Raw genomic sequence first — 27,222 nt, 5'->3', positions numbered from 1 at the left:
ATTCATAGGACAGATACCACCTTGAAAATGCAGCAAGTATTCATCAGTAGACTAGTAGCACCTTGATATCTGGTCCTCTGCCAGCAAAATTTTCCCTTCCTGTTTTACCTCGTGAAAACATACAGCCTACACACAGTAGTATATATAACTCCTGCAATCTTAGTTTAGAAGAATGAAGCAAACATAGCAAGGATCATGCACATCAATTCTTCAAGACAATTGATTTTTTGAGGCACTTACTGAAGAATGCATGGGCAAAATTTCATGTAGAGTATAAGCAACCAGATATAAGAAGATTACCAAACACAAGGTAACAGTTGAACATAAGGAAGCATCAGTATGCACTTTGCTGAACTGAGAAAAGTTATATAAAAAAAAGAATGTTCCTACACTGGTTACAATAACACCTCGATCATCAGCAAACACAAAGTTTGAACTTTAAATTAAACTTGAATTTTTTTCACACAAAAGTGACACAACACTGGCAACAATCACATAGCAATTTGGATCAACAGGTATGTACTGGATATTTAGATCATAGACCACCAACTTCTTCTTGTATCTACATGTGTCCTAGTTGTACACTGGGATCTATGGCACAGTTGTCTTGTAACATTGCCAGAAGTATTGGTGAAGCACAGAACTAGAGCTAAACTGAGAAGACTTACAACTGGAGCTGCTGCAATAAACAGCCATCTATGACTCCCACGTGCTCCAATTGGATGCTGAGCAGAATAAACAGCATTTTCATGTGTATGTCTTCCATTGTACCACCAACTGTATTAGAACTTCCTTCAACCTCAGGTTCATAAGAAGTTTCTTCAGCAGTTTCCTGTGGATGGTTACGCTCCACCCCATGGATGCCTCCCTCGTTGGCTGTGGCACGTTTGGACCTCTCATATTCCGTGTCATCTGTTGGAAGCTCATATCGACAGACTGGACATGTATTCCTTGAACTAAGCCATGGCAAGATGCACGATGAATGATATAGATGCATGCACGATAGCTGTTACAGTTTCGAAAGGCATGTCATCTTTGCAGACTGGACAGGTTACACCACCGTTTATCTCACTGCTTGTGGAGATGACCACAGATGGAAGATTTTCAATGGAAGATGCCGCTGCAGGTGGAGCTCCTCTTGTGGTATTATTATCCTCAGCAAACTGTTCAAGAAGCATTTCGAACTGTCTTGCATCAACATAATCACCAGGATTCGCAATAAAAGGTCTCCTGATTTCTCCCCCTTCTGTGCCTGTCCTCAAATTAGTCCTGTTTACTCCTTGACTTCCAGCTGTTCTCCAAGTCCACACAGTATCTTCAGATTCCTGCTCATTCAATCCACGTGGGGCGATATCATGGCATTGCTGCTGGCGTGCCTGCATGGTGTCACCTGCTTCATCCAAATCAGACTCTTCTGACAGCTCATCTTCATCATCTTCTGGATCATCTAAATCCCAATGGTCTATTCCAGCATTCATGGGATCAATATCTGTATCTGTATTCATGTAGTTCTCACTGTCAAGTTGAATCACCATCTCTCTTCCCATAGTGGTTTGATGCTCAAGAGAAGCATCCGATTCCCCACCATCATCACCGAAACTGATGTTTGATTCAATTTCACCAAACACGGAATCAGCGTAATTGAGACCATCACTCTCATCATCTGAACTGTGCCATCTTTGGGATCGATTTGGCGTAGAACTATATGATGTGTGCTGACGTGGGACTGTCGGTGAATCAACATCTGCTTCGTGACCTTGTTTAGCTAAGTTGATCAACCTGGGAGAACGGCTGTGAGAAAGCATACTCCATGGGTTCACGCCTTGTGACCGACCTTTGCTTTGTCTTCGCCTTTGTTGATTAGTTCTGGTAGTATCATCCCTGTTGCTGTCAGTGAGCACAGTCATCTTGCACTCCCTGCATATGGCTAAAGCTTCAAAGCTATCGGCAATCTCGGTATCCAGAGTAAAAGGTCGTGTGCAAACTAGGCATTGCACATCTGGCTGAGTGGCAAGGAACCCATAGCTGCCGGAGTGCCTATGCTGATCAGACATGGATAGCTAGTTCTGTCAAATGGGAGGCACTTTTTTTATAGCAATGCGCTAGGGAAAAGAGCAAATATGAACTCAACTTGAGACATGAACTGAACTCGAAGCAAGCAGGATAATGCTCTGCTGGATAGCTGGATCGGGTGCTCATGCTATGCATCGCTAAACACATGGCAATAGTTTTGCTTCGACGTGTCCCTCCTCCACGGCCACCTCGAGCAGATCGAGTAGCGCGAGGCGGGCGCACCGGCAGGATCCTCATGGCGCCACCTCCATTTCCCGCTACGGGTTGGAGGATCTGCTGGTATTGATCCATGTTAGGGAAATCCGTCTGGGAGTTGAGATCCAGCGCCGTCATGCCTCTCCGCGGACCATGGACGGCCGGATCTAAGGAAGCCGCCTGAGAGAACAAATCGAAGCCGGCGGCGGGACCAGACTGCGAGGGGTAGTCCGGGTAGCCGTCGTTCCCATCTCTGTCCATCTCCCGACGAGGTTGAAGACGACAAGCAGGGGTGGGGACGGGGGCGTGTAGTGGCGGGGACCATGGCGGCGAGGGAGCTTTAAAGCGGCGCGCAGGGATGGGTGCGTGCGGCGGCGGTTGGAGCGCGGTGACGAGGGCCGCTGGAAGGGGGATGGGGGAGCGCGCGCGAGCGGTGGACGGACCGCGGTGGCCACGGCGGAGGATCTGAAAGCGCGAGGGATGGACAGGCTGTGAACACGGGTTTGCGGGGTGAGGAGTGCGGGGTAGGTGCGGGGTGCGGGAGAGGAGAAATTTTGATGGGATCAACGGAAAATAAACCCCATAAGCATCTCTTGGAGAGGCTTATGGGGCTTATGGTCATAAACCTCACCTGTAAACCCTCATATTTAAAAGTTTATTAGGGATTTATTGGAAATTTATAAATCTCTCCAAACCAAACACCCTCGGGTCGATGGCTCCATAAGGCTGTCTCCAACGGTGCCCTCTAAACGGTTCTGTACCCTATATATAGAGAAGATTCCGTTCTCTATACGCTCCATCAGCGTTCTCTAAATGGTCCTCTAAAATAGAGAACGCTACAGGTTTCCTCTATATATAGATATTCTCTCTCCTCTTCTCTATTTTTTCTTTACGTTTTAAACACTGAATTAAATAAAAATAAAATATGTCCATAGCATTTGAGGTATGATAAATACGTACGTACAAAAATTTAGAACAAAATACGTTTCTAATATAGGGTTTAATGTATAGAGAATGAGATTTAGAGAACGTTGTTGGAGAGAAATGAGATATAGAGAAGAGAATCTTGTAGAGAACTCTGTAAATGAAGAATATAGAGAAGGATATAAAGAACGACGGTTGGAGATAGCCTGAGCCGGGTCGAGCAGTTACCTGCCCGGTGTGGCCCAGCGAGTTGCCGAAACTCCCGGCAACCCAGCAGCCAGCCATGGCGGTGCGCGGCAGCTGGCCGGGCAACTGCAGGTCGACGCTGACTGTCCAGCTCCGACCAGCAGCGGCGTCAATTCCCTCTTGCCATCTGAAAGTGAAAGCAACCCGTCGACGGACGACCGGAGGAGGAGACAGAATGAATCGGGCTGGAGTGGGAGACCGGAGCACCTCCACTCTTTCAATTCCTCCGAGCTGGACGGATGGATGGGTAGCTTCTGGATTGTGAGTGTCGCTGTGCGCGTGCCCCCGTTTTCCACGCGAGTCAGAGCGGAGTGCCGCGCGCGCACGCTCGCAGTCTCCTCCTCACCTCCTGGCTCCTGCATCTGCCAGCATCTCCCTCAGCAGTGACCTTGCATGTTCATCGCACTGTCGGAGCCTCAGAGGACTCTCGGAGCAGCTAACCGATCGAGCAGAAACTGATGCGTCGTCTGGCGACACATCACACACTAAGTGCTCCCACTGTAGCACCCAGCTGCGAAGTACAGGATTACATTGATTACACATGCCCGATGAGCACGACCACCGTTCCGATCAACCGACCGACGGTGGAAGAAGAGGGATTGATCAGTAGTGAGTGGTCGTCGGCCATGGAGTATTGGACCCCCGGCCGAACCGGCTGTGCATTCAAGCGCTAGAGACGGCGGCGTACGCCCAGGCTACGGGCTACGGCTATCGACCGATCCGCGGCCCCCGCACTGTACCTGCAGGCTGAAATGTACAGGTCATGGATCCATCCATGGCGTGTCGCCATCCATGCGCGCCTGGTCAGGTCACTGACAGCGCCGCCAGCCACCCAACTACTCCCCGCTTCCCGATCCGACGACCCCCGGCCGGCCTGTTGCTTCCGGCTTCGTCCCTCCCTCCCGCCCCCGCCTTGTCGCCATCCGCCCGCGTCGCCGTCGGCGGAACCCAACTCCGAGCGGCCATCCTCCCGCCCGCTGCTTCCTCGGCCGTGTACGCCCGCCCCCGTGGGCCGAGCGAGGTCGACCCGACCGCGGCCGCAAAGGCCGGGGCAGCCCTGGAAACGGCGGAACGGACCGGTCGCCGTCCGGCCCCGAGCGAGCGAGTTTTCTTTCCTGCAGCGGATCGCGAGGCAAGATCGCGGGGTCGCTGTCGGTGCGGGACGAACGCCACCGATAGCAGTAGAGTTCAGGGAGCCGAAGCAAGCAAGCGCCGCCGGGCGCGCTGCGGCGACGGGAGCCGTCGCGCTCGCCTGAGGTGAGCAGCTCGGAGCGGGACGGGCGGCCAAAGATGCAGTTTTTAGGATCCCGGGAACCGGGGAGCAAGTGGCCGGCTGGCGTGCGGAACTCGAGCAGTGCTCGTCTGCTGGTGCCCGGGAGTCAGGTTCGGAGTTCAGAAAACGACCGCCATCAGCAGCTCGATCAGGTCAGAGTAGTGATGAATCGGCAACCAAGCCATGCATGCTGCGCTGATTCGCTCGGCGCGTCGCTGCTGGCGATGCGACGTACGGCGCCTGGAATTCAAGGCGAGATCTAGCGTAGATACGCGCGGGGTAAAGGCCGCGCCTGTCGCGGGGCCCACCCCCGGCCGCAAGCATTTTTGGCACGTTGGAAAGCAGGGCAGGCAGGGGCATGGAATCTGATCTCTAATCGCCGCCTCCACTCCAACCACCCGCTCGCCTTATCCGCTCTGCTGTGTGTGATGGCTGCTTAGCCTCCTCTGTCCCTCCATCAGCTATTCAGCTCCGTCTCGTCTTCTTCAGCCTTCAGGATCTGAGCTGAACATGCTAGCTTTGATCTCAAGAACATGTCTTAGCTATCTAGTGTGCCAGCTGGCAGTCTCATCTCATCCAAATTATGACTTTGTGATTCGTAGTCTTGTGTGCTCCCAAAAACAGGAGGTGATCTACTTTGAGCACCTAACCTATAACGTGTCTGGACAATATAGTACGGTTGAAACCAATGTAATTCGTTAGATCATGCCAGATCATCACAAGGCGAATGGGTAGTTAACTGCTTGGCCGGCTGAGCGCGCGATCTACGCTAATGCGCTAGTAACCACACGTGACACGTGGAATTTGATCTTTTTTTTTAGACGGATGCGAAAGCGATCCTTAGATGATTTATAATCTGGATCAACATCATGAATGAGCTAGCTGTTTAATGGCCTTACTTCATCATGCATCAGCACAACACTTCGTATACAAATATTCTATCCTCGTTAGAACCGACTAAACTGAAACCAAGGTTTCCTCTTTTTTAGAGGAAATTGAGTAAGCGAACATAGAGCAAGCTACCTATTGTTTAGTTTACCAATTTTTTTTATCCAGTAAGTAACTCTTGTACATCATGGTTCTCAGAGTTTCGGCGTCTAAAATGGGGAAAGCTTTTTGGGATCCTCATCCGCAGCCGTAATTGTGATGCAATGGTTTTCCTATTCTGGGGATTGAGTAGGCGCACATAGAGCAACTGTCCCACTGTTTAGTTTTTATATTTCTCTCGTGCTTAGAAGCGCTTGTTCATCACAATTCCTAGATTCTGGGAGCGTGAAATTATGAAAAATCCAACCGATGCTTGCCTTTGGTCACCATTGCTAGGGAGATGGGATTTCGAGGGTGTTTGCCAATCTCACACGAGGTCATTTGTAGTAAGGATAGGTGGAGGCCGGAAGAGGAGGGAGGAGGACCGGTGGTCGGGGACAAAGGCAACAGGGGAGCCAAATGAAATGATCTAAACTTTGTTATTGGCCGTTGGATTGCAATCAATAAAATATTTAACCATCTTCCCCCTTGTTCATCTGATCTCAATTTATCTTACCTTTGTATTTTCAAGTAACCTAATCCTCCAAAATAGTTGTATAAATTAAATTAGTCTGCCTACAAATCTAAGAAGACCTATTAATGGAAAACGACGGGGGCCGCCAAACCCCAGTCGCGTTTCTACAAATCTAAGAGATGAAAAGGGGACAATTGCACGTACAACTGTCGTACAACCAAGTGTTCAAGCCATTCATTTCGCATGGATAAAGACAAATGCCTTCAATGGGTCGTGGCTGAAAATAATGTAATAATCATGACAGAAATATATAGCTAGCACGGCCGAACGTAGCGATTGCTGTTACGGCTTTCAGATTCCTCTTCCATGAAGAAACATTACAAAGACCTTAAGGACAACTTGCGAGTTACAAATCGGCCACATGCAGAGGCCACTCCTGCAGCTGCTACCTGCATATACATGTACTCCATGCGTAGTTGCATACGAGATACGACACATCTGGCTTCTGAAAACCTCAACTAGAAGCTTCCTGAACCTGATTAACTTGCCTGTTAATGATCCGGTACTGCCTGCTTCCTCTCACTAGATTACACTGCATTACATCATACAGAGGGAAAGAGAGAGAGAAGGAACTAAAAGGTGACAAGAAATGTTGGAGCAAGCAAGAAAAGTAAGGGCCGCAGGTCGTTTTCGTTTCCTGGTTTCAGCCTAAGGCTATAGGCTAATAACTCAGCTCCGATCCAGCCTCTCTTTGAGAGGCACAGCTAGCTAGCAGCAGACCTTGCGATTCTTGTGGCCGGCCGGCCGGCCGCGAGGTAGCTAGCTGCTGACCTCCTCCTGGTCCGAGCCGTCCGTGACGCAGCTGGCGGTCGACGACGACGGCGACGCGGCGGCGGCGGCGTGGCCGGCCGGCGTCCCTCGCCGCCTCGGCCTGTTGCTGCTCCTCTGGGTCTGGAAGACCCGGCACACGACCCACTCCCCTTCGGCCTGCGCCAGGCTGCAGCCCTGCATCGGGATCACCAAACGGAACTGTCAGCGTCGCCATCAACAGGCCGGAACGGAGCACGGGCATGCATCTTGCTACTAATATTGATCAAGCAGATTGCCGCGAACTGAAGAGTGAAGCTGTAGCAGGAGTGACACTGATCATATATACTACTGCTCGAGCACAAGTTGCCAATCAGACACAGCTACAGCTCGTGAATTAAAGTGCCCGATCCCACTGTACTGTGTGGCCATCAATCAATGCAATTTACTCGGAACAGTCGGCAGGATTCTGCCATCAAGACGCACGATGATCGGTGACCGCCGGGTACCGATCGTGCAGCCGCGCTGTACGTCAGGACTGCAGGCATGGCTAGCGATGAGTGAGCAGGAGCAGTTCTTGCACATCTCCTGCATGCGACAGCGGCCATGAAATGGACACCACCGAGACCACATCACGGTTGTTCTAGGCTTTCTAGATCCAGTAAGTCAGTAACCCAGCGAATTGATAGTCAGAGACAAGCATGTGAGGCAGGTAGCCAGATACAGGATTCAATACGCTCATCATCGACTGTTCAGATACTGCTAATTAATCATGGCGTTAAGTGCCAGTAGTTCAGGCACTGCTGGTTGGTTGGTAGGTTGGTATGGAGGGGAGGCAGGATGATCGATTACGGAGAAGAAATCCCATCGATCTGATCGATGAGCTCTCTCTAGATCTTGAGAGAGAGAGAGAGAGAGAGAGAGTACTGAGTAAGTACAGCTACCACTCGGTGTCGGCATAAATCTGCAACCACCGGTTATCGCAGGGGATGGATGGATCGATCGTCTTAGACCAGCGGGTTTATGGCTGATCGCGACAGGCAATTAAGCGGCGACAGTTCCGCGAGAGATGCAGATCGATGCTAGCTGCTCTCCTTCATTGCTACGCGGATGCGCCGCCGGCCGGCCGGCCTACTAGCTCAACTGGCCACTGGTGTAGTTGTATGAAATAGGAACGCACATGTTGGACTCTGGAAAACATTCATCACTCAAATAAAACAAGTTTTATTTTTTTTTCTTGAAATAAACCAAGCATAAATTATTTTTTTTGTAAATGTCCTTTCCTATATGAAGTTTTTTTTCTCAAATTTGATGAACTTTTTTCTATTTCGGAGATCAATTTTGAAGCTGAATTTGTTGTAATAACTTGGCTGTGTGCGATCACAGAGGCCGGAAATATTTCCATTTTCTAAAAAAAATATGAAGTTTATAGCTTAACAGCCTTGCTAGTTTATTGGTCGAGGTTAAATTATATTAGGGCTAATGGAGGGCTTGAACATGCTGTGATTAGGTTATGCATAAGATAATAATGCATGCCAGACTGCTGCCGGCTTGATGATTAGGTAGAGGAAAACAACAAGATGGATGTGCCGGAACCACTTTACACTGGGTGCGTGCTCCACCATCTATCTCCATCTACTCGGCCTATATGCATATGGGTAAACCTACCTAGTTCTTCATGCCTCACTATCCATCTACTATACATGTTGGCCGTGTTGGATTCGTGAGTTCGTCTCGTATTCTCTTTAGTCTTTGCTACATGCCTACAGTTACTAATGACCTAACTTTTAGTGGCCAATTATATAGATCACGCTACCAATTTCATGCACTTTTGCCACTTGCACAGATGCAGCAAGCAATCAGATTAGTAGAACATGAAGAAGAGAAAAAACAAAGCATGATTGGGGATGTGCATGAACAAGCTGCAGGCGGAAGAGCTGAGCTACTCACGTTCTTGTGCAGCGGCGCGGCGAGGCGGTACTCGTGCATGACCCAGCCGGCGGCCAGGGCGGCCGACGGCGCCGATGCCTTCTTCTTCCGCCGGGGAGCGAACGTCATCGCCCGCTTCACGCCGACGAGGAGGCTCCCGCCGCCGCACGGCCGAGGCAGGACCACCGGCTTCTCCTTCCCCGCCGGCTTCCACCGCCCGCTCGCGGTCGCCGGCGACCTAGCGCCGCTCTTGCGGCACCCGCCGCCGACGGACGCCGGCCGGACCGCGAAGAAGTACTTCTCCCCCTCGCTCGCATCTGCTGCCATCGATCAGAGGGCAAAAAAAATTGCAACTTTAATTGTTAGCGGCACGATGCGAAGGCACACGATGTGCCGCTGCTCAGAGTACACAGTTTGTTGGGAACACGATGCTCCAAGTCCGAGTGCTGTGGCGTACCAGCGGCAGGGATGTCCCAGGGGTCCAGGCTGTAGAGGTCGCGCACGACGGGGATGACGGCGGCGGGGAGCGGGACGCCGAAGGCCTTACGGCGGAGGTACTGCACCACCAGCTCCTCGTCCGTGGGGCGGAACCGGAACCCCGGCGGCAGCTGCCGCAGCGCCGCTACGCCGCCGGCGTGCCTCACCAGCACCGGCGCGCTCTCCATGTCCAAAACTGAAGCTACCAGCTACCTAACGCTACCACCGCTACGCCGCTAGCCAATCAATCAAGCTACGCGCAGCTAACGAGAGCTACCTCGCTTAGCTAGCTAGCACACCTGCTCGTGCACTTCTCGCTCGCTAGCTGCTGCTGCTGCTACCCAGAGCTAGCAAGCAGCTAGCTCCTGTTTGGTTCAGGGTCAACTGGTAAAGCTTGGCGGCAGCTTCTCTGATCACTTAGCGTGCAGGAGGCGTGCAGCTTCTTGGAGCGTCCATGGAGAGCGAGCGAGCGAGCAAGGGGAGAGAGAGAGAGAGAGAGTTGGGGGGGGGGGGGGTGCTAGGGGCTGGGGGCGTGTGAGAGCCTGAGGCTTTGAGGAGAGGGGGAAAAGGGGCGCCGGGCTTTATAGGGTGTGTCCTGTTGCGTCAAGCTTACTCCATCTCCCCTGCTGCTCCCTCGGCGTCTCAGCCTGTGGCTCAGCTTAGCTTGACGCCATCGATGCCTTCTCTGATCTGGCAAAGCCCGGCCGGACGGCATCGCCCGCCTCGCCGGTGCCGTGAACTCCTTCCGGAATCTCCCCTGGAAGTTACTTGCTCGCTCCCGCTACAGCGATGTGAAATTGCCGCTGCCCTTTGATTTGGTTTCTTTCATTTTTTCCTTCAATCCTGCAGCTGGTGATAAATCATTCATCCCCCAATTTTGACTGTGGATTATATATTTTTTTATGGTTACGGGGGAAGAGAATCCCCAACAATATATTGATGGAACCTTTTGCAGGTTCAGTAAAACCAGTTTTTCAGCAGATTACAAAGCTTGGTAAAGCATCGTTGAGATGGATTACAAATTTAAATATATTTGAGAGCTGGATGTGCATCGTTTTCGTGAAATAATAAATCGGCTGTGATCCAACTGGCACACTTTGGTCTGCACAGTAAGGCTGTTCTAGTTTTGAGGCAGAGTGGCTTCTCAAACCCAGCAAGTGAACGAAATTACATTACTGTATTTCTATCTGGCACGCACTTTGCCTGAATTTCAGACAAGACACAGTTCATTTCTTGTGGGTATCGACAAAAGTCCCCGCGTCCCAGACAGAGCCTTGTTCATCTGAATTTCTCCTACATACGCTAGCTTCAAACAAGCTCGTCAGAAAGAAGCCAAGAGAAAAACATTTGTTCCTGCTTGAACCCAGCTATGCCGAGCACTGCAGAAGAATGTTACGAAAACTGAACCGCAGCGAATCAGGTGCCACTCTACCCCGAATCCGACCTTGCTTAATCCACATGGTTTTCGCCAATCTGTCCGGCAGATTTGGCGGCAGCCCGGCCGGTGTCCTTCCTGCTGTCCTCAGCCACGCGGAGAAGAACCAGCCAACTGCCCTCGATCCATCCATCCATCCATCCATCACCACCCCACTAGCCAATGCCCGGGGTTTCTTAACACGAGCGATGGACAGACACACTGCATCTACGCAAGTAAAGCAGCAGCAGCATCTCGTCGATCTCTGAATAATTTACAGATCAACCGATGACCCCTCCGCCATTAGAGTATCCAATCGACGCCGTGCAAGCCAGTGCCGATCAGTGGCGCGCGTGTGGCGATGATCGAGCGAGCACTCGCGCTTACGTTTGCTTGCAGGGCATCTCGATTGGTTGGTTGCCCTTCGCTTTTGTTCTTCCTCTCTCTCTCTCTCTGTCTCTTTTCTTGCTGCTGCTCATGATCTCCTCCTCTTGCGCGCGCCTTTGTCTAGGAGCTGGCTAGCTGCACGCCCTCTCTCTTCGTCCTCCTCTTCCTTCCCTCTTTTGAGCACCTGCCTTTTTGCAGCCGGAAATCCTTTTAGGGTGGGGGGAGAGGTCGGTGGGGCCCACAGAGGGCGTGTGTGTGGGCCCCTGCCGTGGTACTGTGCACGGCTATGCATGCCGCAGCGCATGGCATCATCTTTGGGGTATGTGTGAATTAAAATAGCCCGCAAATAGCTATCGGGGGTCGACAGGTTGGTTGCTGCTCTCGAGGGGTTACATGTAGAAAACCCCCCATCAGTGTGGTGTTTAGTTGTTGGTGTGTCAAACATGCACATGTCAGAATATAGGAAGGAACGGTCAAGAAACCTTGCCACCTTGGCTAGTAAACTCTAGATTTTGTCACTGATTGCCTGTTCGCGTTAATTTATCCACTAATTTATAAGCCATGTAGATATCAGCCATCTTATAAAAAAAGTAGATGATAGAGCGAGGTTTAGTTAATCGTATATCACCATGTACTGCATCAAGCAATACCTACATATTAGAGAGAGAGAGAGAGAGAGAGAGAGAGAGAGAGAGAGAGAAATATGATGCCAGAAAAATGATACTATGTTTTGATAGAATTATTTGACGTGTAATGCATCCAAAATGACCTGCCATGAGTAGCATCTGGCCATCAAAAATCTCACATAATCCTAATCAAAAGGGGTACGCGATTCAAAATATACGAGGGAGTTCATGTTGAGTATGGTATCATAGCCATATGATGGATGTAGAAATCTATTCAGTAGCAATTATACTATGGGGGCTACAATCGTAATGATATCCCTCGAAAATAAAAATGTTTGATTCCTAACATCATTACCCCCACATCACAAAAAATAAACGTGCAAAGAACCCGTGGCTACATATCACAGGCTCTTGATGAATGATGACAACCCTCTTGGAACTCCAAAAGGCCTAATGGTTGCACACATGAACAATGACGTCAACCGTATGTCACGCTGCTTGCATATGCAGAGGAAGCTTGCATGCAAACAAGCAAGATGGTCGCATTGGTCCAAATCTCATCGTTAACGTGACAGGTTAATACCAATCTCGGAGTAACTCCAACAAAGCCAACCCGGACTTGGAGCCGTGTCGGTACGTACAGACAGGGGTACCTCCTACTAGTGTGTCCAGCCCGAGGACCGCGAGATTATCCATAACCACACGCTAAGCTTCTGGGCAACAAGGCGTACGGCCCGGGTCTGATGACTGGGGGCACGGTCTCCGGAACTCCCTCCACGCCCTGGCAGGTCCGGTGCCTCCGCGTGCCCGCAAGGACAATATGCTCGGGAACGGCTGTCACGAGGCTGGGCCACCGCGGGGTGGTCCTGGGCTCCCACGTGCAGAGGCCGGACCCCCAGGGCTTGAGCGCCTGGGCCTGCCAGGGGGCCGGACCTCCTATCCCTCCGGGGAGGAGGTCCGGTGCCGCCACGTGTCCTTGCGGGAGCGCCTACTAAACCAGCGCCGCCTTGTGTCCGGAGGGTTCCAGTCTTTGCGAGAAGCCAACCCAACTACCGCATTAAATGTGGGTGGTTGGGGTGAGCGTGCTCGAGACAGGGCATGGGCTGCCCTCTGACACGGCGAGCAAGTATGGCCGACATCACAGTAAGCCCGCCAGTTACCGAGGCGGCGCGTCATGTCATCACGCCGCGTGCGTGGCGAGGGACGAATAGTCACATCACAGCACCGCGCGCGTGAGCAAGGAATCATTATGACCTGCTACAGGAAGGCCACGGCGTGCACAGCTAGTGTGAAAAGGCTGCAGCATGGCAGGTCAGTGTAGCACCATCACCTGTGAGCAGGAGCTGACTCTACAACAACAGCACGACCCCCACTATGCTGACAGGACGGCACAAGACCAAATCTAGACGGAGGACACGCACGGAGGCTGATGAGGAAGATCTCCGGATCTGAGATATTTTAGGCTCCAATGTGTACATTATTTAATATATCGCCGGGTCCACCTGTCGGGACCCTGCTCAGTGTATGCGCTCCTCTTGAACCTATAAAAAGGAGAGCGCGCACGTTAGAACACATGCTCTCTCAAGCTCGCTCAGGTGCTCTCTCAAGCTTAGGCACACCCGCACGGGCTTACTAAGGTTCTCTCAAGTTCTCTCAAGCCTTACAGACACTCACAAGCTTCCACAAGCTCTCACAAGCAATACAACACACAGTAGACGTAGACGTAGGGTTTTACGTTCCGGCGGTCTGAACCACTCAAAATCCTTGTGTACTTTATATGTTCTTACGTCTCTTGATCAAGCAATTCTAGACTCTCCCTAAACCTATTCTAAAAGGCAACATATCAGGTGCAAACCAGGTGGTTCGTGCAAACTCCGTGCAAACCAACTAACAAAAGTCGCAAAAAATTCTCAAAAAAACTATGTATATACTTCATAGACTACTCTACCACTGTATAAAATTTCAAGTTCGCACGGACACCCTGGTTTGCACGTGATATGTTCCCATTCTAAAATTAGGATTAGGCGGGTGCATTCCGCCACCCGGCTGAAGATTTTCTCCGACACGCCGTGTTTTGGATTAGAACGGCAATGCATGACATCAATTGCTTTAACATGTTAATTACCCACACCAAAGCAGAAACGCTACACGTACAATCGAAATCTACAATCACTTAGTCGCTGCACAAATAATCACTGCAACATTAGTCTGACATGTGGGACCCGTTGCCAAAAATATGCAAATCCAACTAGTATCATCTGGCAGTGACTGACAGAAACTGTTGGCAAGGGATTTTTTTTGACAGATGTGGCTTCTTTTGTACGCGAAGTGTATTCGCCACAAAAGTGACACCTTCAATTGTGTGCGGTCAAGATCGATTTTTTCTCTGCATGGGTAACTTGTTCCATGCGACTTCTTTGATATAGGAGTTCTTTTTCGCCTGTATGATTTTCACAGCATACTTTAACCAACTTGTCGTGGAAACAACCACAAAATCTTCGCCCACTGTCAACGAATTATCCTCTGTTGACAAGCGCCACTATAAATATGCACAATTGTGTCTTTTTCACTTTTATATATACATGTGAAGTGACAATAGTTTTTTTTTGAAAGTTGACAATAGTTCTTAGAGAATTCACTTGAAGGAAGTTATCTCAAGTGGCAGAGAAGTGTATCCCAGATAGGGGGGACAATGGCCCAATAACATAACCCAGAAAAATAATAGATAACCAAGCTCCAACAATCCAAGATTCATTATAGGGAATAGCTGCTTCATTTTTACCTGGAGATGAATTACTTTTAAAAATTCCACATATTCAAATAAATGAGCCATACAGTTGGGGGAAAAACTAGCAAAATAGTACTATCAGTTACAACAGACACGCCGTTAGCCTACAAATAAAATCTTTTTGCCTACTCTTAGAATCGAAAAAGAAAAATAGAACCACAAGCTAAAGAAGGGAGAGAGACAGAAAATAGGAAGAAAAAAAAGGGGGGTGATGGCATGCTTACACCAGATCCAGCTCAACACCACCCCTGCCCTACAAAAGGCTATAAAAAGAATCAAATAGAAGAGGCCAAGACGTTTTAGCAGTTTTCTTGCACTCACTCGCTAGCAAGCGTGATGCGAAATGTCTGTACGCCGGCCGGAGGTGCCCAGCAATGCAGGACAGCGACGCTAAACAAACCGCTAGTGGCACACTAGTGCCGGGTGGGGCCCACATCCGCTCCCCCCCCTTTTTTTTTATTCTGCTTGGTGCAAAGAGGTTTTTTATTGTGCCCCTGATTGGAGGAAAAGAAGGGACAATCATTGGGTGCTTATCCCCTTTGGCCCTGCTCACTGGAAAGCCGGATCATTGGGTTGCCACTGCCTCAATCAAACTAGGGAATCCAAGTCTCCAGCACAATTGTGAGCTTTCATTTTTTTTTCTTAAGGGATCAGTCTAAAGGAAATCACCTTTGAAATCACATACGAAAATTGATCAGAAAGACCTAAGTCTTGCCTTCGATGCTCATTCCATTTGTGCATCATTACCATGACACAACCTTGAAATCTAACAGTGCACCCTCCCTATTCTTAAGTACATGACATTTCTAAAAAGCCAGTAAGGTCAAAAGTAAACTAGTTATTTTATCCTAAACATAATATACTCCCCCATCCTCAAAATTTATAGGGAATAATATTAATATCTAAAACATCAAATAAGTAAATTATGAAAATATATTTCATAATATCTCTACTTATTATAATCTAATATTCAAAATATTATTACTCTTTTCTACAAAGTTGGTCAAACATAGAACAGTTTGATTTAGGATAAATCAAAGTGCTTGCATTTCAGGACGGAGAGAGTATTTAAGGATGGAGGATTTATTTTTTTCCTGACCAGTGACCATGTGTAACCATGCATTCGTAGCGTCCACGTTACACTATGAGTCCACAAGGAATTGTATATATTTTTTAAGTGATCATGCATGGATATTTAGCAAGAGTCCCCCCAAAATTGACCGTACAAAACCCCTGCAAACAAAATGATTGAGATGAACAAACTACAATTCTATCAGCGTAAGCCACTTGTTGCTAAAAGTGATTACATAAAATGGTCAGACAGGCAATAGACAGATCAAGGACAAATTGACCAAAAAAAAAGGGACGTGCTGTCCTAATTAAACAGTACTTTGCGTGGTTGGAACTTTTTCTGTAAATTTGATGGACCGGAAAAAAATGTAAAGGAAAAAAAATCCAAGTCTTTTTCATGTCTCCCTTTTCACCTTTGCGTTACTTTTCCACAAAACACGCTCCATTGGACCTTTGGCCCCTTTCTGGTCCGTCCCAATGGTACCATGAAAAAGACTCCCCATTACTTCGAATTTGCCGGTAAAACCTTAAGTATGTAATTTTTTCTAGATTGACCTTCTAGTGATCAACTGAACCTGCAGTAGTGCCCCCATCAAATTTGCCGGATGTATGCTTATATATGCTAGGCCATCAGACAAACTTGATCGTTCTATTTAATTACACCATCAAGACGAACTAATTGGTAGAATTAGCCACACATACATGTATGAAATTCTAGTGCTACTTTTTTTTCTTGAGAAACAGTGCTACTTTTGATAGACAAATCATGGTACAAGTCTCATACTTGGACTTGCTTAGAACGGAGGAATTTCGTCGCAACCGTAACAAATTGGTGCCCTGAATCCTGCTATAATCCAAACAGGCAAGCATGCATGTGGTGCATTTTACTCTGATACGATTAAGGAACTTGCAGATGAATCGGTTTTTTCTGATGAATGGTCGAGAACATGTCACGCTGCCATGAAAGTAACTCTGAATTGTCCCCGTCGATTTTTTTTTGGTTTTCCTCTGAAATGGATGCATGATGGAGAAAAGTAATTCAAACATTCTGTTCACATCGATTTCAGTTGCTCCAACCCTTACGCTTCCCAGTGCTGAATTCTCATCCCCAGCCCAGGCCGGTTCCAAACACATTCCACCACGCAAATGACGAAACAACAGATCGATTAAATATAGCATCACCCAGCACAAGGAATCCATGGAACACACTGGATCTATGGATCGTTTTCAGTTTCACACCCCCACAAAGAGCACTCGCCTTTTTTGGGAAGTTGCCGTGTTGCCAAGCTTTCTTTCTTCAGCTACCCTCTCTCATCACCTCATATCTTCACTTATCTGAACCTCATGCCGTCCAGCGTGGAAGCTGATAGCTCCACACGACACTGACGTTTGTATTTTAGTTTAATTCAAATCAAATGTCATGTGGACGAGACATACTCTGCATTTTGATTCTGAAAACATGAAACGGCCTGGATGATGAATTCCAGAGCAAGCAACGCGTATAAACTACAGCCGAGTTACCTGTCACCCTGTATGTCTTTCTATACCAATAGCATCATTGCATGCTATGAAAATGACTGGAATCCTTTTTGTAGTACTCGATCTACGCAAGAGTTGTATACAAACAGATTATACCCTGTTCACCTGCGTATGCCTCCCAGGGTTCTAGATCCAGCACTAAAGATTCTAGAACGAAGATGCAATGCAAGTCAAGCAAGAAAAGTACAACAACGGCAAGTACGCGCGTACACGATTCCAGGAGTACAGAATACAAACTCCGGCCATAACCCATGCATGACTGAAATTGCGGCTACTTTTTGCTCATCCTATGTTCATACATGGAGGCAAGGAAACGACAGAAAAAAAGTTCTTTCCTTCATTTTTTTCATGTAAAAGTTAGGCTATCTGATCTAGAGAGTAGAGACGACAGTGCAGGCCAACGCGCCTAGTTTGGTTATTGGATTGGTCAAAGGGATTGCTTCCGGCTGGAAGTAGAATATACGGTGGCGACAAGTAGAGCTGGAGAAAGTTCAGTTATCTTTTCAGCAGGGCTTTTTGAAGCCCTTTCTCGGTTTCTCTGATGCCAGTTGCCACATTCCTTGCCCTGCTCTAGAGTCCAAGACCTGTTCAATCTCCTTACCTGTCACTACACTTTTGATCCTCCCTAGCTAAACAATTAGAGAAGCATATGCAGCCACAAAGAGGCGAGCTTTTTATATTTATATGGAGGCTGAATTTATGCTAAGATCCTAGGAGACTGACTTATCAATCTTGTTTTGTAGAGTATACTATAATAGTTTATGTCACTGCTCAGGATGGAGTCTAGGACAGTTGTAAAGTATGAACAGATTGTGATTCTCTCCCTGCTGATTGTGATTCTCGTTGGCCTTACAAAGTAGACCAAAGTAACCAGGTTTTCTTGTGCTAACACGGTTTCAGTAGAAAACTGAAGATCTTCTCTAACTAATCGATCACAATTGTTGAACTATTAGCCTCTCGGAGTCTTAAACATTGTGGTAGAGTCAATTGTGCAACACCGGAAGCTATTACCTATCTGATGCATCATAAAGTAAGCTTCTAGTAGCTAGTTCTATGCTCTATCAGTGTGCTTGAAGAAGCAAAGTTTGCATTTAGTGCCTAACAACTACTCATCTTAGGAGCTAGGACTTAGGGTATAATTTTGTTTTGTTTTTCTAGAAGTGTTTTTAAATATGAGAAGAGATACTTGTCAAGTTGTCCTAGAGGGTCAACATGGAGCTTAACAAATTAGGGAGAAAGATTTGGTAAGGGATCCTTTTCCTTCACGCAGGAGATGAGCTCCTGAAGCTGCCCCTGCCAAATACGTCGCATTTGATTTCAGCGCATAGTTGAAAAACATGGGTCAAATGTTTTAAAATGCTGTTTCAGCTTCCATACCTAGAAAGATACTCTGTTGTCAGGTCGTACTACTTAAAATATGCTCAAGATAACGTAGCCTTCTTACCCACCTTATCTGAAATGTTATTCTTAGAATGCATAAGGAACAATCTTAATTCTCATGGTAACTAAACCATATATTATTTGTGGTCCCTTACCATATGCACCGTTTCCTCATCAATCTTTGAAATTTCAAAGAAACACAGACATGGACATCTTTTGGATACCTGTATGATATGCAATCTGAAATTTGATTTCAGAAGCTAAACTATTTAATCGTACGAGAGAACAGTTTGAATATTACTATGTGCCTAATCATAAAATAAATGGGGATAGGGTTAGGCAGAAGTTGGACTGCCCAAGCAACATATCACCTTCAGCACTTGAGGCAAGCACTAATACTAGGCAGTATTGTTGACAGAACCAACAAATTGACCATGGTTGACAGCACCAGCAGGGAGGCGCCTGAAAAACCCGCGATCCACGGCATTTCTTTCCGGCGATCTGCTGTCACCGGAATCGGATCAACAACACGCGACCCAGCTCATGGATGGCCAGGGCGATTCTCATCTGGCATGTTTCGGATGAACTTGAGGAGATTTTGTGGGGCTAATGGGATCAGGAGGGGTTCGTTTCAGAAAGTCTTTCAGATCGACTTAGTGTGATGTGATGTCATTTGTTCCTTGAACAAAAAGCAAAACTTCAAATCTCGCGGAGAATAGGCGAGCAAGCAAGCAAGCTACCTATCAGCGGTTAGGTGAAGATCAGTTCTTGTGGAGGATAGCTGGGAAATGCTCAGCGTTTCCTCCATGGGAAGCCACCTCCGGTCACCGAACCCTCGCTCGCAGTGTGACGTAGCGGCTCGGCATGACAAGTCTGCAAGGGTTTCACCCACAAACACCACTGCCAATGTGAACATCAGAATTGAGCACCAGCCATCAGTGAAAGCAAAAGCCTGACTGAAAATGCCCTTTTTTTTCGTCCAAAGCGTGATGCATCGCTTTTGCACCGAGCCATGACCGATTGATCCCCTTTCCATGTTGCTTTCGCAGCCAGTCCCCACACAAACGCAGCGCAGTGCAGCCCACTGTCAATGCCTTTGGAGTGGGGTTTTGCATGCCTCTGAAGACTAATGCGTGTGGCGATCTTGGTCATGAAGCAAGTCTGCGACTAGATCTTGGTCACCTCTGATCCATCCAACAATCCACAAGGGGAAGATCAGCCAGTAGAAATGCCCATCACAGCTACCGGTAAATCGTTGTGAGCTAATAAAAGAACTCCAATTATTCAAAAGCTGACTGCCTTTTAAAGAAGGGAAAGAACACATCATGCAAGAGTCCAGCCAATGCCTAATGGGAGGACAAACTAGGCCAGGCAGGGGCGACAAAATTAGGGCTGGTGCCTTTGTCCCAAGGGCAGCCAGAGCGAGGGGGACCCTGCCATGGATTGCCCTGCGACCCGATTCGCTCTTCTCTAGCCATCTATCCATCTGCGGCACCGACATGGCGGTCGCGCAGCATTGTTCGGCACGGATCAGGAAGATCAGGGAGGAGAGATTCAGGCAGTGACTGGCTGCTTGATCTTTTTCAGGTGTTGTTAGGCCTGTCCTAGAGATCTTTTGGTCCTTGGATCGATGGTCATCAGAATGAGATGAGAGCTGGAGGAGCCTCTCGGAGTGCCAAGTGCAGTGTCACTTGCTTTCCCTCGTGCTGACCAGGCATCCATGAGGAGTGAGTCATCTGCAAATAACTTTGGTGCCCTGGGGATGGATGGCCGGGTGGATGGGCCACATGGAGGTGGAGCACTGAACGGTGGCGCACCAATGATTCGGTTCAGGTCGGCAGCAGGGGGAGCTCACGGGCACGGAGCAGTGTTCACATGTGCTAAAATATGCTGTGCTTTTGCAGCGCCAATGCCTGTGATCGTGCAGAGGCTCCAGGCTCCAGTTCCTTAGTACTTAAGAGAAAGCTAATGTGATTCAGGGCTGCAAATACCTTTTGCTTTAGAGAACACTATGGCCTAGTATGCATGTCCTTGCTTTGTTTGCATTTTTCAAGTCTGATTGGGTTAAATCTGGAAAACCCGTTGGCTCTGGCTGTAACCTACACCGTGCAATGTTGGGCGAGCAGCCATAGTACCATCCACACAGACAACCACCACTTGAACCCAAGACTTTGACCGCAATGGATGTGCCGCCACCACGGCCGGGGCCATCGGATTCGGATTCTGCTAACATACTATGCACATCAGGTCAGGTGAGTCTTTACGACATGCAGAATGATGCAGGTAGGAATGCAATGGAGAAGCACCCCAGCTACCAACATGAAACGCAAGCAAGAATTGGATTTGGAAATTGTTATCCTGTAAGTTTCAAACAGTACATTGTTGTACCTGTAGTTGACAACACTTTCTGTTTCTGTGAACGTATTTGCAACAAGACCATGGTCCACGGTCGGCTCTGTACTTGGACTATACGGAGTCATCTATGCACTTACAGTCAACTACACACAAAGTATACCACCTAAACTGTCAAACTGATGTCAGACTAGTCCTATCTGAACAACCCTTCGATTGAAGATGAATGGCCGTCATACGCTTCGACGGTCAAAACTGAGATGTCACTTTGGTAGTATGATAAATGATGTATCTTCAATGTTGCTGCTCAATCAGTTCAGGTATAAACCGGAGCAAGAACCCAAGCTGCTGCTGTGAGAAGGCCTGATGCTTTGCTCCGTCCTCACCAGCACCACCCCCGCTATAGTCTGGTTTACTGAAAGCTGCAACAGCATTTGAGATCTCCTCCACCCGATCAACAATGACGCCGTTGACGCCCATCAAGTACTGGAAGTAGACTGCCTCCCACACATTACTGCATGTGTATGTAACAAAGATACACACGAAGGCTGTAAGATGACTGATAGTCGTGAACAGACAATGGTGGATTGACACAAGAAACATGATGCGGATATATTGCTTACTTGAGCTGCCCATAAGTGAGAAGTGCAAGGTTGGATTCTTGTGCTCTGACAACTGCAGCGGGGTTCTTGAGAACACCTCTCACTTCTGACACGATCCCATGCAAATCGTACTCTAAGCATACCCGAATGGCATCGTTAAGTGAGTTCCTTCGTGCATCATGGTGTTCGGATGTCCCTCCTTCTGTTAAGAAAAGTACCTAATGCAAAATGTGGAAAAAGATGGCGATGATTATCCTGAATGTTGAGATGTATCTAGTATGATGCGGCGCCTAGCAAAATTTTATCAAGTCGATCAGACAGTAATCCTATCGTACACTAGAACTGGATGTAAATATACAATTAAATATCAGCAGAGAATTTTTCATTTTCACACTTTAGATATAGTATTATCCAATTTGCAGCTATCTAATGATTTTAATTCCAAGTGAAAAAATCTGACTAATGATTTTATATGTTAAACCACACCTGCTTGTTTGCACTTACTGATCTCATGGGCCTATTTTCTAATCAAGTAAAACGATGAGCCCAAGGCATTCCTACATAATGTAACTTGTGTACTCAGAATGCTCTGATGGAAGTGAATCACAATCAGACAGTTCTGCAATGTAGAAATTTCACAACCAGTGCAAGATGCAAGTAAGCTAGGCCTAGTCTGACAGATTGAGGAAACCTGACAAACAATTAAGACATAAACCACAAAAGAAGTTTCAAAGCATACATACAGGATATAAACTTTGGAGTTCCCGCGTCATCCGAGCCGCATCAGGATGGAAAGATGAGAAGAAGACTGGTCTATCCCTAGCATTATGAGAAACAACCTGCCAAGATGATTCACCACCCTTATTGAAATCAGTCATCACCTCTTACTGCTGAAATGAATGTCAATAGAATGGAGTGCAAATCACTTGACATTGTACCAAGTTCCATACGAAGAAAATAAAAATGCCTTACTTGCAATATAGCTTGAAGAGCACACTCAAGGTCTTTCCTATGATAGATAATGTTGTCATCAAACTTCAGCTCAATGTTAAATCCCACACGAGGACTGACACGTTCAAAGACCTCTTGCAATGTGCAAAGAGAATCATCTTCTTCTGTACTCCAGTTAAGGACTCTACCATCTCCTGTCCGTCTAAGTAAAGGCTTGGAGACCTGAAAGACCAGCGCAAAGAACAGTGAGTCTATTAGCACCCTTAGCATGTATTCATGGATTTTGCACGGAAAATTCAATAGAAAAAAGGTATGTCACCTTGCGAGATTCTTTTTGTGGCCCATACGAGAGAAATTCTTCCAAGAGAAGATCAGTAACACGCCTTTCATATACAGTGTCCTACACACCATGCACAACAATCAGTTTAAATAAAGAGTTTTTCTAACAACAGATGAATATTATAGTACAGAAATAAAACGAAATGAACAGGATTGGTAAAGAGAACATACGGCCCCTTGTGTTAAGATGAAGTCATCATGGAAGATTATTGGGCAACCATCTTTAGTGACCTGTAAACGAAGTGGCGTGATTAATTGTTCCTTCAACAGATCAGTCTGATCATCGTAAAAATCAGAGACAACATTCAAGAGAATTCAATCAGGTGAACTAAACCGAAAATCTTAAAACAAAGAATAGCACATAATCATAATACACATGCTTCCATCGACCAGTGAAAATTATTGTAAGATCTTGTTGTTGAGAATGCTCTAACTAATCATATTTTCGACAACAGATTAGTGGTCAAAGGAGAAGTATCTAAAGGTAAATGCCTCTAGTGATTAGCATTAACACATTGAAATCCTGAATTCCTGACACGAACCTCATGCAGAACTTTAGCATAAGAGAACATTTACAATCAGTCTATCACCATCGTCTTCGTACAATTGAGAACCATGTTATACTACCAGGACTCGGCCAGAAGTTGAAATGCTCGCACCGTCACATAATGCTAGCATTGGGGGCATAAACCAATCAACTTCATAATTCAGTCCACACGCATGGTTGCTTGCTTTTATTTGGCCGGCCAGAAACCTAGCATAGTATGTGAGTAACGCACTGCAACCATATACACTACATCCAATTCCAAACGGAGATTGGTCACGAAGGTCGCAACGAATTTAGCTGGCTGTTGCATCCACTAGCGCACGCGTCTCCATTATTGCGATGAAGAGGCCCAGCCGCCTGCATTTTTGATCGACCGCACCGCACTACCTACCAGGCAGTCAGGCACCAGTCTCGCATCGCAAATTCGCAATGCTGTGGTGTACTCCAGCTCCAGCCCAAAGCTAAACAAGCTCAACAAAAAACAAGAGCGGGCCAGCTACACGTACCTGGACGTCGAACTCGACGAAGGTGACGGCGGCGTGCGCGGCGGCGCGGCCGAGGGAGAGCAGCGTGTTCTCTCGCTCTCTCGCGGCCCCGACGCGGGCCCCCGGCGGCGCCCCCACCGCGTTCATCCCCATCCCGCGGTGCCCCCCCACCACCATCCCACGCTCCGCCAGCGCGAACGGCAGTTCCCGCTCCCGCTCCCTCCTCCTCCCGCCGGCCGCCGGAGACGCCGGCGGCGGAGCGGACGCGCTCGCCGCGATCCGGCAGAGCCCCACCGCCGCACGAGTCGCCGCCGGGAGCGCCATTTCAGCTTCCGAGCCCGAGCCCGAGCGCGTGCGCGTCGCTCTCGTTTGCTGATCTGGCACGGGTGGCGTCCGGATACTTACTTTTGAATATTTTTAGACCCGCACCCGCCGCCGCCGGGCTGAGCGACGTGACGGTGACGCCTCGCCGAAGGTTCCGCCGCGGCGCGGGTTTATTCGCAAGCATATTCCGTTCGCCTCGGCCTGCCCTGGAGGTCGGTTGCTCCGTGGCGGTCCAATTTGATAACGGGCCGCAAAGCCCAAACAAACCTGGGCCGTTTTGCTCGATCAGGTCAAGGCGCAAGGCGATCAGTTCCGCCCAATGGAGGAGTGGAGACCTGCTTCATCAGCCCATCAACTACTCATCACGACTTCACGAATCACGAGTATGATAATACTTGCCGGCGGCCGCCGCATTCCCCCATCCCCCTTCTTCTGCAAGCAAAGACACAGCTAGGGTTTTAGGGGGGGGAGAGAGAGAGAGAGAGGCGCCATGGATAACCCCGAGATGCAGCGATTCCTCCAGGTGAGAACTTGCTTCTCCTGCTCGTGATCCGCTGTTGGCAGGCGTGCGCCGCTGTTGACCTGGAAGGCGCGAGTTCTGCTGTATCCGGGCATGCCGCTGTTGATTTCGCCGGACAATTCATTAGATTCTGATGTAGCGGTCGGGCGTTGGTTCGTTAGGTACTGATCCTGGTGGTAATTGTTCTGCGTTAAGGTCTCGTGTGTAGGGGATGCTAAATTTCTTCGTATGCTCACGCTTTCCCGATGTAATTGGTTGGGGATCTGAAGTCTCTTAAGAGACAGGACGATAGAGCGGTGCGATTTCCCTGGCTCCTTTGCTATTTGTTTGGTTGGCGATGCCTAGTTCTTAATTTTTTTTTCAGCTGTGCTAGATTATGAATGCCGAGTTCTGGCTTTGTTCAGCTCTTTTGCTAGCCTGCTAGGTGATGACTAGTTTTGAGGTTTTACTTTTTGATTGGAGGCGGAATAGGTGCATCATCAGATACATGGTTTTGTTAGAGTTTGTTGTTAATTTCATAATCATATGATCAGTGTCTGTATACTGCAAGTAGTGGTAAATTGCTTGATTGGTTACTGTGTTAGGTATGAGGTGCTCACCACCCCTAAATTCGATGTGATTAGTTTTGCATTTATAATAGTACATTAGACAGGCACTTAGTTAGAGCAAACATTGAAAATGGCTAACGTGTTATGATAGTACTGTGGGGAGAGTTTCACTGGTTCCCTTAGTTTTCATGGTTGTCCTACCTAAAAATCTGAAAAATTAGGTTCCCTGGCATAGGGCACCTAAGTAAACTTTTGACCAACCTAAATTGCTCATGTAAGTTTTGAGGCTTACTGCGAAAATTTTTAGCCGTACTCCAGGTTTGTTTGCAGAGAGTGGTTTTCTGGAGCTAGATTAATATCACACTCAAGATGTGTAACTTAAATAATGATTTTTAGGTGTTACTTTAAGATGGATGTTGTGGCCACTTCTGTTTGAGGATAATTTTAGGCCTTCTTTTGGCATTTAATTTTGTGCCCTCCTTGCTGGTCTTTCAAGATGCTGTTGCAGATGAAGAAACATACTTTGTATTAAGCTTTCACCTACTTGACATGCTTGCTGCCTGCTTCACTCTGGCCTTGCTAGCCCAGTTGCTGTATCACCTTTTTGGTCGTTTGATTCCTCTCTTTTTTTTGGTTTCCTTCACGAGCAATCAACCTGTAAAATATTGGTATATCTTGCATGATATAGCTATAAGAACAATACCACAGCATAGTACAGTATATCATTTCTTCTATCTGCTTATGGGAATGCCATTTCTGTTCATGATGCCTATTATTGTATTCAGTATTCATTATTGGCATACATGGTTTGCTTGGTTTGCTGCTCAAGGTTACAAATTCGTGCTGTTAGGTACTGCTAATATTTATGCCAACATTATATTACTGCTTCTCCAAGTGCATGTAGATGTTTTTCAACTAAATATGTTAGAGCATTACTTTCCGACAATGCACGCTTAATGTATCTGTTGTGCTTCACATTTCACAGTCAGGGCTCAGAGGTTAAAATAAACTGTATTTGCACGCTTGATTGCATTGCATGTGTATTAGAGAAATCCAGACGTTCAGATTTCACACTGTACCTATTTTTTTCTTATGGCACATACTCCAACTTTGCATAGCAAGAATCAAGACCATTCTTTTCATGATTCTATCCCATTTTGCGTTCTTTTAACCTAACCTCCATCTCCTGTGCAAGAATGCATGATGGTTCTTTGAACTAGCATATACATGTTTGTTATCTTCTTTAGTTGAGTGGAAAATTCTTAAACATAATTTCTGTAACACTGCAGCAAGAGCAGCAGAAGGCGCTGATGGGCGAGATGGTTGGCAAGCTGACAAGCGTGTGCTGGGACAAATGCATCACCGGCACCCCAGGAAGCAAGTTCAGCTCCGGGGAATCAACCTGCCTGACCAACTGTGCCCAGAGATTTCTCGACATGAGCGTGCTGATTGCCAAACGGTTTGAGATGCAGTGAGGCGTCGGCGCGCAACACCATTGCTTAGTCAAATGCCATAAGTTTCTTCTCTGAGCTTTGTACGAACCCTTTGAACGATGCTGGGTTTTTTAATTGTTACAACAGAGAAAGTCTGATGTGCTTCCAATATCTGTTGCCTCGATGGGAAATGTATTAGAGTGTGATTGATCCGTTTGAAACTCAACACTCCCTGCCCTGAGTTTAACTGAACATTGTGCTCCTGCGCCCCTAGTTCTGAGCGACTGTTATATGCTTACATATATAAATCCACTCTTCTGGCTGTAGCATCATAAGGATTTATACTACAAAATATTTTTTTTTGACAACCGATCACACCGCTCCAGGCTCGAGCTGATCTGTCTGAAGATTAACAGAATAATTTTTTTTTGAGACTACACAGAATAAATAAAAAAGGAGAAAGCTACATAGGCCAAAAAAAGGAGAGACAG

General features: G+C 47.5%; 3 protein-coding genes and 1 pseudogene across 6 annotated transcripts; 1 reads left to right on the top strand and 3 right to left on the bottom strand.

Moving 5' to 3' along the window:
• Positions 1-415: 415 nt before the first annotated feature.
• On the bottom strand, positions 416-2,152 carry LOC112897372 (annotated as a pseudogene).
• Positions 2,153-6,521: 4,369 nt separating this feature from the next.
• On the bottom strand, positions 6,522-9,950 carry LOC112896601 (NAC domain-containing protein 18-like). 2 transcript variants are annotated; one of them, XM_025964621.1, is made up of 3 exons: positions 9,406-9,950; positions 8,970-9,268; positions 6,522-7,217 (listed from the first exon to the last, which is right to left on the bottom strand). In XM_025964621.1, the coding sequence occupies exons 1-3, from the start codon at positions 9,611-9,613 to the stop codon at positions 7,032-7,034; spliced, it is 693 nt and encodes a 230-aa protein (XP_025820406.1). In that variant the 5' UTR covers positions 9,614-9,950; the 3' UTR covers positions 6,522-7,031. The 2 variants fall into 2 exon arrangements, with proteins under 2 accessions (XP_025820406.1, XP_025820407.1); XM_025964622.1 differs by having other exon boundaries at positions 8,970-9,265.
• On the top strand, positions 7,918-27,029 carry LOC112896603 (mitochondrial import inner membrane translocase subunit TIM8-like). 3 transcript variants are annotated; one of them, XM_025964625.1, is made up of 3 exons: positions 7,918-7,936; positions 24,699-24,753; positions 26,588-27,029. In XM_025964625.1, exons 2-3 carry the CDS (start codon positions 24,721-24,723, stop codon positions 26,771-26,773), a joined length of 219 nt encoding a protein of 72 aa, XP_025820410.1. In that variant the 5' UTR covers positions 7,918-7,936; positions 24,699-24,720; the 3' UTR covers positions 26,774-27,029. The 3 variants fall into 3 exon arrangements, with proteins under 3 accessions (XP_025820410.1, XP_025820409.1, XP_025820408.1); XM_025964624.1 differs by lacking the exon at positions 7,918-7,936 and adding an exon at positions 11,894-11,912; XM_025964623.1 differs by lacking the exon at positions 7,918-7,936 and adding an exon at positions 11,898-11,916.
• Positions 20,951-24,317, bottom strand: LOC112896599 (glycerophosphodiester phosphodiesterase GDPD1, chloroplastic-like). Its single transcript, XM_025964619.1, has 7 exons — positions 23,928-24,317; positions 23,046-23,105; positions 22,855-22,935; positions 22,557-22,757; positions 22,328-22,423; positions 21,606-21,802; positions 20,951-21,496 (listed from the first exon to the last, which is right to left on the bottom strand). The coding sequence occupies exons 1-7, from the start codon at positions 24,228-24,230 to the stop codon at positions 21,277-21,279; spliced, it is 1,158 nt and encodes a 385-aa protein (XP_025820404.1). The 5' UTR covers positions 24,231-24,317; the 3' UTR covers positions 20,951-21,276.
• Positions 27,030-27,222: the final 193 nt, after the last annotated feature.

Source organism: Panicum hallii, chromosome 6, assembly GCF_002211085.1.
Source record: "Panicum hallii strain FIL2 chromosome 6, PHallii_v3.1, whole genome shotgun sequence".
In the NCBI taxonomy this organism is placed as follows: Eukaryota; Viridiplantae; Streptophyta; class Magnoliopsida; order Poales; family Poaceae; genus Panicum; species Panicum hallii.
Note: the sequence above shows the minus strand (reverse complement) of the source record. Positions and strands in the feature narration are given on the sequence as shown.

What these genes read in the sequence shown, in the direction of transcription:
- LOC112896601 (XM_025964621.1), bottom strand. Translation starts at nt 9,613, where the DNA reads ATGGAGAGCGCGCCGGTGCTGGTGAGGCACGCCGGCGGCGTAGCGGCG. An exon ending in CTGGGACATCCCTGCCGCTG is followed by an intron (nt 9,269 to 9,405) that starts GTACGCCACAGC and finishes GATCGATGGCAG; the next exon opens with CAGATGCGAGCGAGGGGGAG. An exon ending in CCGCGCCGCTGCACAAGAAC is followed by an intron (nt 7,218 to 8,969) that starts GTGAGTAGCTCA and finishes ATCCCGATGCAG; the next exon opens with GGCTGCAGCCTGGCGCAGGC.
- LOC112896599 (XM_025964619.1), bottom strand. Translation starts at nt 24,230, where the DNA reads ATGGCGCTCCCGGCGGCGACTCGTGCGGCGGTGGGGCTCTGCCGGATC. An exon ending in TCGTCGAGTTCGACGTCCAG is followed by an intron (nt 23,106 to 23,927) that starts GTACGTGTAGCT and finishes CTTCGTTTACAG; the next exon opens with GTCACTAAAGATGGTTGCCC. An exon ending in CTCTTCAAGCTATATTGCAA is followed by an intron (nt 22,424 to 22,556) that starts GTAAGGCATTTT and finishes TCATCTTGGCAG; the next exon opens with GTTGTTTCTCATAATGCTAG.
- LOC112896603 (XM_025964625.1), top strand. Translation starts at nt 24,721, where the DNA reads ATGGATAACCCCGAGATGCAGCGATTCCTCCAG. An exon ending in AGATGCAGCGATTCCTCCAG is followed by an intron (nt 24,754 to 26,587) that starts GTGAGAACTTGC and finishes GTAACACTGCAG; the next exon opens with CAAGAGCAGCAGAAGGCGCT.